This window comes from Trypanosoma cruzi, genomic scaffold, assembly GCF_000209065.1.
Source record: "Trypanosoma cruzi strain CL Brener 1047053517103 genomic scaffold, whole genome shotgun sequence".
Lineage (NCBI taxonomy): Eukaryota > Euglenozoa > Kinetoplastea > Trypanosomatida > Trypanosomatidae > Trypanosoma > Trypanosoma cruzi.
In genome coordinates, this window is record NW_001849153.1 from 13,816 (window position 1) to 23,384 (window position 9,569).

Here is a 9,569-nt window from a genome sequence, read left to right on the forward strand (position 1 = left end):
GCCACCGTTGCCTTCACGAATGAATGTGACGACACATAAATACGCCGGCCCTTATGAATAGTGGTGGCGTCAGTTTTCTCCCGATGGAACCATCCATCCGCCTGCACGGAGCAGCGATGCTGACCAGACGGGCATCTTTCAGTTGCCGCCACCCCGTGAAGGGAAGGATGACACAAAATCTGGTGGGACAACTGCGCCGCAAGTTGATGCTGAGCCGACACGTCAGAACGAGGATTGGCGACAGTCTGCCGCGGCTGACGGACCCAATACCGTTGATCAGAGTCCCGCATCCAACACGGCGACCAACACGTCCGAGACGAAGCCTGAGTTTGCCTTTGTTCGGAACATTAAAGTGGTTCCGACACCACCCGAAAGAAGGTTCACGCCTGTCACCGAGTCGAAGGAGGATCCCATTGTTGATGCGATGAGTGGTTCAATAAATGTTGAGTTGCCGCGGGGAGTCGATCTATTTTTTTCACAGAAGAAGGTGTTGCAGCTCAGGGATGAGGGTGTTCCAGGCACGTCAAGGGATTCATTTGTTTTACCCTCTCTCGTCAGAGCTGGTGGAGTAATTGCTGCTTTCGCCGAGGGTCACATTTGGATGCCGGATATCAAGGTGGCCAACTAACTAAGCCCTTTTCTTCCGATGTTGTTGCGGGGTACATTGACCCTGCGTGGGATTGTTCCACTCTTGTTGGTGAGGTCAATAAAAGATACATGGAGCGCACACACTGTGCTTGGTGCAGCGGAGGGAAAGGAGGGTTTGGGTGTTGTGCACCACTCCACAACAATCACGAAGGGCCACGGAGTGTTTCCTCTTGCGGGAGGCTCGGATGTGTCCTACGAAGGTGGGTGTTGGAGAGAGGGCGGCTTGGAGCTGGAACTGTTTGTGGGTGATGTCACGAATCCCACGGGTGGCAAGCAGAGTGAACGGATCGAATGGGGCGACCCCAAACACTCTTGAAACTGATCTCTTCTGCTTCTCACGAAGGTGAACGGACGGAGTTTATTGCTTCTGGTGGCCCAGGTGTTGTGATGGAAGATGGCACCTTCCTGTTTCCTCTGATGGCGAAGAATGAGGCAGAATACGTTTGCTCCATGACCATTTACTCGACGGACAACGGCAGTGCCTGGGCGCTCTCTGAGGGCATGTCCCCTGCGAAATGCCTTAACCCCCGCGTCACCGAGTGGGAGGGATCACTTCTCATGATTGTTGACTGCGAGAATGGCCAGAGGGTGTACGAGTCGCGTGACATGGGGACAACGTGGACGGAGGCCATCGGGAAGCTTTTAGGCGTGTGGGTCAACTCAGGATCGGGAGACTATCAGAAGGAAAGCCTGCATGTGGATGCCCTCATCACCGCGACCATTGAGGAAAGGAAGGTCATGCTGTACACTCAGAGAGGGTACGCCACGGAGGGGGAAAATAAGGCCAATCCGCTTTACGTTTGGGTCACGGACAACAACCGCACGTTTTACGTTGGACCGGTTGTCATGGACAGTGCTGCGGATTGGGAGCTCGCCAGCACCCTGCTGCACTCGGATGGGGATTTGCATCTTTTACAACGGAGGGGCAACGGTGAGGGCCGTGCCATTTTACTTTCCCGCCTGACGGAGGAAGTGAGTGCAATCAGGTCTGTCTTCAGTACTGGGGCGCAAAAGGACACTTTCTTCTCCAGCGTGTCTATACCCACGGCGTGGCTGGTGGCAGTTTTGTCCGATGCGGCCAGTAATGGCACGTGGAACGACGAGTACCTTTGCCTGCATGCGACGGTGACGAATGCATTGAAGGACAGCGATGGGTTCCGATTCACGGGACTTGAGTCCAGGGCAATATGGCCCGTGAACACTTGCAGTGATAATGTGCGTCATGTGTTTTTGAGCCACCACTTCACACTTGTGGTGTCGGTGACCATCGAAGAGGCTCCGAGTGGGAACACTCCTCCACTGACTGCGATGCTGGCGAACACTGAGCCCAATCGTACCATGGGACTCTCTTGCAGCCACAATAAGAAGTGGGTGATTTCGTTCGAAGGCACGACAAAAGCACGGAGGAGCACTTGGGAGCCGAAGAAGGAAGAGTACCAAGTGGCACTCATGCTGCAAGGCAACAAGGCCTCTGTGCACATTGATGGTCAGTTGCTGGGGGCGGAATAGGAAGAAGTGCTGTTAACAGGTCAGAAGCCACCTGATGTACTGAGGTTTTGCTTTGGCGCGTGCTGTGGGCATTAATCTCATGTGACGCTGACGAACGTCTTTCTGTACAGCCGCCCACTGAACTCCACTGCGATGCGTGCACTCAAGGACAGAGACCCCGTTCCGACGAGGGAAGCGTCTCCGACACCACCCGAGAAGATTCGAGTAGTTGACAGCGTCAGAGAGCACGTTGCTGGGGATATTACGGAAGAGAAATGAATGAGCACCACGCCCCTGGACACGAATCCCCATTAAAAAAAGTCACCTCGCAGGGTGTGGAGCGGCGTGAGTCCCGACGACCACCTCGCCTCTCCCAACGACGTGAAATTGATACTGCGTGATTTAAGCGGTAACAACACCGTGCGTGTGTGCGTGTCGTGTGTGTTGCTGCTTCTACTGGGATTGTATTTGGGTGATGGCAGTCTTCTGAGCCACGGAGTGTGGATCTGCGACGCCTCACGGAGAATACATGCCGCATTGCCCGTCCTTTTTTATACCACCGTTTTAATTCTATTTTACTGCTCGTTTGGTTCTTCAATGTCTTTACTTTTCAGTGTTCTTTTTAATGTAGTTCAGCCGGAGTAATAACTAGTTTTGTTTTTGCTTTACGTGGTGTTTGGCTGCTGCGCACCGTCATGAGCGACTTGTTTCCCTCTCTTGTTTGCTTTCTTGTCGCCCACACGCGGTGCCGGCCCTTCGGCTGCGCGTTCCACGGACTGCACGAAACACGAATTGGAAGAACAGGCCGATTGCTGCATGAAATGTGAAGGGATGTTTTGTGGGCTGGTGGAACAGTGCAATTCCTTTTTTTAATTTAGTTTTTCTCTTCCTTCCTGGTGCGGGCGATATGTATAAACACAAACACACGGTCGTTTTGTTGTGCTGATCGGCACATGAAATAAAAGTCTTGCCGAATCGATCTTCACCATATTTCTTTAAATTTCTGTGAACTCTTCCTGGACTTTTACCCTTTTTTTTTCTTTGGTAATTCACTGCGGCGTGCTTTTGTTGTGCCGTGTCCGCTGTCACCTTGTGTTACTGTGTCTCTTTTGTTGTCCCTCTGCTGGCTGTGCTTTTGACACGCCCTTATTTCATATTCTTCTTTTCCGCTAGAGGCACCGATGGTCCGCGGCGACGATTGTTTGTGCTCCCCATTGCGATGGCAGGAGGGTGACTGGGCGCCGGCCTGCTGAGTGCACTCGGAGGGAGCGGATGGTGTGCGCCGTGCCTCATTTGTGGGTGTGGGACGCCAACCCGCCGGGGAAGGGAGAAGTGAAGGACTGCGGTATGCACTTGGATGTGCCCCGTCCCTCTCGTTGAGGCCGTGTGTTTGCTGTCCGCATGGCTTTATCCTGCGGTGCGACGTCGGTGGCACGGCTATTGCATGTGTCCTTGTGCATGTGCTGTGCGGCGGGCTTCTCTTCGCCATGGCACCGCCCTTGTGTGCGGGAGAGTTGAGTGAGTGAGGGTGGCCGTTGTTTCCGCACATTGTGTTCTTTCACAAAAGTGGCACCTCTCGGCAGCCTCTTGCAGCACCCATGCCGTGTATTGAGAGGATGTGAGGGTCTGCTCCATGCACAAGGAGGACAAAGAGATGCAGTGCATGACGGCCAACCTGACCCGTGTGCGGTTGCGGCGCATGGAGCACGTGTGTCAGCACGCATTGGGCGTTGAGCTCCTTATTGTGGAGGAGAGGCGGCACGACGTTGTGGCGCTGTGTGTGTTGCACGGCCGGGGCATGCCGGCGATTGTGAGGGACGTGGAGTAAACGGAGCTGCTGGACTGAGGGAGGAAGTGGCGTACGTTGCGGCGCAGCTGGAGCGCATGACGGCTGCGTGTGCTGGAGGGCCTGACGATCCCGAGGCCTGTTCTGAAGGGGCGCGTGTTGAAGTGAGCGTGGCGTGCCTGTGAGGGACTGAGGAGAGAGGGAATAACAGTAATGGTGACTGTGGGAGTGTGAGGAACGGTGCACGGCGAGGAGCGCTCCTTTTTTTTTTTTTTGTTTTGATTGTTGTTGAACGGCGCTCAGCTAATTCTGTTGGTGGTGTGTGACTCTCATTGCTGGATGGGACGGTGCGTGGCTGTGTGACTTGTCTCTCCTTTTGCTCTGCGTTGACGGGGAGTTAGTTTGTGCTGAAGGCTACACGCAAGTGACGGGAGTGATGATGGCGATGATGATGACTGGCCGTGTGCTGCTGGTGTGTGCCCTCTGCGTGCTGTGGTGCGGTGCCGGCGGTATATGTGAAGAGCAGGTAAAAGTTGTTGACGGTGGCGCTCGCGGTGGTGGTAATGTTTTGTTGGTAAAAGAAAATGGAGCGACAGCAACACTAATGCCAAGCGAGCAAACAGGTGTATTGCAGGTTGAAGAAAAAGCGCCAAATAAACGCGCAGCGGACTCTTCGTCAGAAGAAGAAGACAAAGAAGAAGAAGATGATGATGATGATGATGATGAACCAGAAGAAGGTAGTAAAGAAGAAGCAGAGGAAATAATAATAGAAGATGGAAAAGGAGGAAAAGAAACAGTTAAAGAACATCAGAGTCAAGGAGAAGAAGCTGCAGGTCGCTCAGTTTCTACAAAAGGAATTACACGGAACAGTAATCAGCAAACACTCCACACACCTTTATCTACGGAGCACAATCCTTCTCCCGACAGTCTGGGATTAAATCCTGAAAGTCCGCAAAAGAATTTGTCGAAAAACGATGACTCCGCCAAAAATCAGCAAACAGAAGACAGCACACCAGGAGAGGAGGATAAGTCGAAATTAAGCGAAGGTGTACCAGAACCAGGCGCAGGTAAAGGGAATTCAGGTCCTGAGCCCGGTAAACCAACCGAAATTCATGAGCCGACAGGCTTGTCATCGGCTTCTTCGGGTGACGCTCAGGAGACAAAACACGTTGTGAATGAACCTCCCAACGCCAGTCCAGGGCCTCTGGGCGGCGTGACAACGGGCAGCCACACGGATGTTAAAACCGGCACGGAAGTTCACCCACCACCACCGCAAGAACATCACTCAGCAGCGGTAGCTGCAGAGAAGGAAGGTTCCATAATGGAAGATGCGGCCATTCAACGAGGTGGATACGAAAGGCCACAAGAAAAACTACCAGAAGCAGCAACAGCAGCGCCACCAGAAGGACTTCGCACATCTGCGGTGAGATCTTCGGAAAAAACAGAAGACGTTACTGATGAAAATGAAGAAATTGGTGAAGAGAATGCTGAAGATGAAACGAAAAAACAACAAGAACAAATACAACTACCGCAACAACCTCAACAATTCGGAGAAAAAGGACAGCAGCAGCAACAACAGGAAGAACAACCGCATGGATATCCCACAGACGATGGCGAAGTACCCAAAAAAGATAAAAACGCCGTTGGAACCAACAACAGTGATGGCGGCACCGCGGTCTCCCACGCCACCTCCCCTCTTTTGCCTCCTCTTGTTCTTGTTGTTGTGTGTGCGGCTGCTGCTGCGGTGGTGGCCGCGTGAGAGTGAGGGAGAGAGAGCCGTGCACCGCCCGCACACACACTCGTCTTACACTCTCTCTCTGTGTGTCCCCTTGCATGGACTCTCGCCCTCACCTCATCCCACGAGGCACACACATAATGTGCCCATTGTATATATTGCATGCACACCCATGCAGGCCCGTTGGTGCTCTCTTTTGCACGACACGCACCGCTGCCGTCCTGCCTGGCTGCATGGGCGGAGCACCGTAACTTTTTTTTGTTTTGTTTTTATTGCATTGAGTGGGCGACCTCTCTCTCTCTCTCTCTCCCTGTGTGTGTGTTTTGCTTTACGGGAGCAATGAGAGTGTGTGCGCTGGTCGTCCCACGCTTCGGCTTTTTTTGTTGTTTTTTGTAAATTTAATTTTTTTTACTGTTTGCTTTAAAAATTTTGCTAGTCTTTTTTTGTTATTAATTTGTGCGTTTTAATTCTCTTACTCCCCACATCCCTTCTTTTTTGCTTTTGGGGGCAATCACTATGGACGTTTCTTTTCTTTTCTACTTTTCCCTCTTTAATTGTTTCTTCTGCACTCTTCCTGTGAGGGGTGCCGTGTGTTTCCCGCCCAACTGCTCCACTCGCACACCCACCGACACGCTCATGACGACGGCCCTGTGCGCCTCGCCTGCTGCACGCATGAGGAGGGGCCGCGACGAACCGCGCGCTGAGGGAGCCGTGACGTGTGGGCGTGCGACGAGGGCCGGTGGGGCGGAGCACACATTTCTTTCCCTCCTGTTTTGTTTTTTTTATTGCCAGGGCGGGCAGACACCCGCAGCGCCACACACACAGCCACACCCTGCCGCCGTGTTTTTCTTTTTCTTTTGTTTTTTTTTCTGTGGACGGGTGTGTTCTACCACCGTGCGGTGATGGAGGGTGGGGAGCTGTGCTGAACGTATTGCCGTCCAGCCGCGCATTCTCACTGTCTTCTTTACTTAATGGGTGTCTGCTGCACACCGTCATGAGTGACGTGTTTCCCCCCTTTGTTTGTTTTTGCCCACACGCGGTGCCGGCTCCGCGGCTGTGCGTCCCACGGACTGCACGAAACGATGATTGGAAAAACGGGCCGGATGCCGCATGAAATGTGAATGATGTTTTGTGGGCTGGTGGAACAGTAAGGTCTTTTCTTTGACCTCTTTTTCTTGTTGCAGGCAATATGCACACCCAAACACATGACTGTATGGTACTTCTTGGCACATGAAATGAACTTCTTTCCGAATCAAATTTTTTCTTTTTTTAAATATTTTTGGGAGTTCTTTTGGACTTTCACCCTTTTTTTCTTTTGTTTTTGGTAAATCGCTGCGGTTCATTTTTTTTTCTTTGCGGTGTTCACTGGTGCTGAGTGCTTAATTGTCCCGTTGAGTGTCTCTCTGTTGGCTGTGCTGTTGGCATGCCCTCATTTTATTTATTTTTCTGCTAGAGGCATCGATGGTCCGCGACGACGATTTTTTTTGGTCCCCATTGCGGTGGCACGAGGGTGACTGGGCGCCGGCCTGCTGAGTGCACTCGGATGGGAGCGGATGGTGTGCGCCGTGCCTCACAGTGGGTGTGGGACGCCTCTCGCCACGACCTGCTGTGGGGCGTAATTCCAATTTGTCGGGGAAGAGAGAAGTAAAGTGCAGCGTCGTGGACTTGGGTGCGCTCCGTCCCTCTCGTTGTGGCCGTGTATGTGTGGTGCGCATGGCTCTTTCTTGCGGTGCGAATTGGATGGCGGTGCTTCTGCGTGCATTGTGCGGCGGGCCTCTTTTCTCCATTTCTTTACCCTTTTGTGTATGGGAAGGTTGTGGGAGAAGATGTGTGCGGGGGAGTGAGCGTGCGTGGCTGCCAGCACCGCCCTGTGCATTGAGGACTTCCATACACGTGGCTTTGCTTGACGGCGTTTTGCGGCACCCAGGGCATGGCGAGGAGGAGGATGGGGAGGATCTGTTGTGGGCAGAAGGAGGATGGTATGACAGTCACCTTCCGTGTCCTTCCCGATGCCGTTGGCAGTAAATACTGAGAGCATAAATTTGAGCGAGTGCGGGATGAAAGATTTATGCCGCTTTGTGTGTGCTACTCAATCGTCGTCATTGCAGGCTGTCGTTACGCTGCGTTGTGGTGCGGTGCCGTTTGATGAGGGAGGGGCGCGATGCCACGGCTGCTGCGCACCACAACCATTTATTGCCTTTGCACCGGCATTGTTGTTTTTCAGTTTGTGTGATATTTTTTTTTTTGCTTCACGATGAATTTGTTGGAGGAGCTTTGGTTTTGGTGCCTGCTTCACGGTGTTTCGCTTTGTGTGTCGGTTGCGGTGCTTCCACGTGGCGCCAAAGCGTTTGGTGGGGTGTTTATTCTTCTTTTTGCGCCTTGCAGCTAATCTTGTTTGGCCATGGCGGCATCGGTGGGATTCTGCGACTGTGCGCCTGCCGTGCGTGTCTCATCTTTTGCCGTTGCTCCCTCGTTGTGTTGGTGAAGGAGGAGACGAGCGACGGCGTCGGTGCAGTTGCGCCCCCGTAGGAGAGGGAAGGCACCGACCGCTGCTGACGGAGACGGTCTTTGCTGCAGGCGATCTGACGGGAAGACGTCACCGGTGTTACAGTTAGCCGAGATGGATGTGTGCCGCACTGCGTCTCCCACCCCTTTCATCATCCCCTCTGTCCACTGCAGTCACACGCCACACGCACCGCAGAGCAGCGGCGCGACCACCATCCGGATGTCTGTGAGCCGATCAGAATGTGCAATCGGTGTGGGCTCTTTTTCCCCGTGTTTGAGTGCCGCCGCCGTGCTTCTTTATTTTTCTTTTGTTGTGTATGCCGTGCGTGTATGGTGCCGCTGCTTGCTGCGCAATGCCGACTCGCGTGAACTGGAAACGACGTTTTGACTGCTGGCGATCGGCGAGCTCTCCACTCCACTTACGCAACACCAACACCAACGCCTCTCGGACGCGCTTGATGGCTGGCGGTCGTATCGCTGCCACGTGGTCTGCCTCGGCTCTTGTGTGTCGTGCACGGCATCGGGATCGCCCTGTGATGCAGCCATTCGGTAACAGAAGCGGTGCCAGTGGTCATGTGGCTTTTTGCCGAGATTCCGCCACTCGGCACGGTGGCTGTACGGGGCTGTGTGGGCGGTGGGGGGGTGATGGTGTCACTGACTTGATTGCGTCTGCGCGGCTTTGTGTCGGCGGCTGTACTGTGGTGGGGATTGTGTATGACCGGATTGCCTCTGCGTGCCACTGTGTTTGGAAACTGTTGTTGCTGCCTTTTATTTTTTTTTTGAGCGTGCAGTTAGAGATACTTTTGCTTTACCAGCACAACTATCGTTTCAAGGTGTTAGGGATTAATTGCAGTATTAGGATTAGCAGTGTTATTATAACGATCTGGCGGAATTGTGTCACTGGATTCGCCATCTGTAGAAAGGGATTTGCTAGACAGGAGTTATGGTCGACGGTGCAAGTGAGACACGCCACGACAGCCCTGCTGATACGTGTCTGGGTCGGTGGATGCGGTCTTCGGTGGGTGCGTGTCCGCGCAGCCGGCACCGTGTGCGGAGCAGGGCCATTGCGGCTGTGCGTGCGGCGCTTCTTTTGGTGTTGGTGCTGGTTGCGGCGGCATGGATGCCCGCGGTGCATGCGGTGGTGTTGCGACTGCGGGGCGGCACGGTGGACAGAGCCATCACGGTTGGCCGTGCCGTGGACACGGTGCTGATGGACGGCGTTTCCATCACGAACGGCGTGGCTGTGGTGTTCGACGTTGCGGCGATGCTTCCCGGTCCGCTGCGCATCGAATTGAGGAACTGCGTGTGCGACGGCGGTGCGCAGATCTACGTGCGGGGCTACAACGGCGAGCCGGCGAGTGACCGGAGCCTGGAGGTGAGCGTGAGCGGGCTTCCCGGCGAATACTG

The 9,569-nt window shown here is 53.8% G+C and overlaps 2 protein-coding genes and 2 pseudogenes across 2 annotated transcripts, besides 7 other annotated features; all 4 read left to right on the forward strand.

Annotated features, from left to right (window-relative positions):
* Positions 1-3,668: a sequence feature (areas not merged during assembly with more than two copies in the genome that could not be assigned to a particular haplotype).
* Positions 335-2,527, forward strand: Tc00.1047053511377.20 (annotated as a pseudogene).
* Positions 3,669-4,749: a sequence feature (haploid, Esmeraldo-like haplotype).
* Positions 3,776-4,090, forward strand: Tc00.1047053511377.25 (annotated as a pseudogene).
* On the forward strand, positions 4,359-5,681 carry Tc00.1047053511377.30 (mucin-associated surface protein (MASP), putative; the record flags this gene model as incomplete). The annotated part of the gene is made up of 1 exon (XM_800965.1): positions 4,359-5,681. The coding sequence occupies one exon, from the start codon at positions 4,359-4,361 to the stop codon at positions 5,679-5,681; it is 1,323 nt and encodes a 440-aa protein (XP_806058.1).
* Positions 4,601-4,625: a sequence feature (GA-rich).
* Positions 4,626-4,648: a microsatellite.
* Positions 4,649-4,749: a sequence feature (GA-rich).
* Positions 4,750-9,569: a sequence feature (areas not merged during assembly with more than two copies in the genome that could not be assigned to a particular haplotype).
* Positions 5,425-5,511: a microsatellite.
* Tc00.1047053511377.40 (dispersed gene family protein 1 (DGF-1), putative) lies at positions 9,106-9,569 on the forward strand (the record flags this gene model as incomplete). The annotated part of the gene is made up of 1 exon (XM_800966.1): positions 9,106-9,569. A coding segment is annotated over one exon (464 nt), but the record flags the coding sequence as incomplete, so codon positions are not given.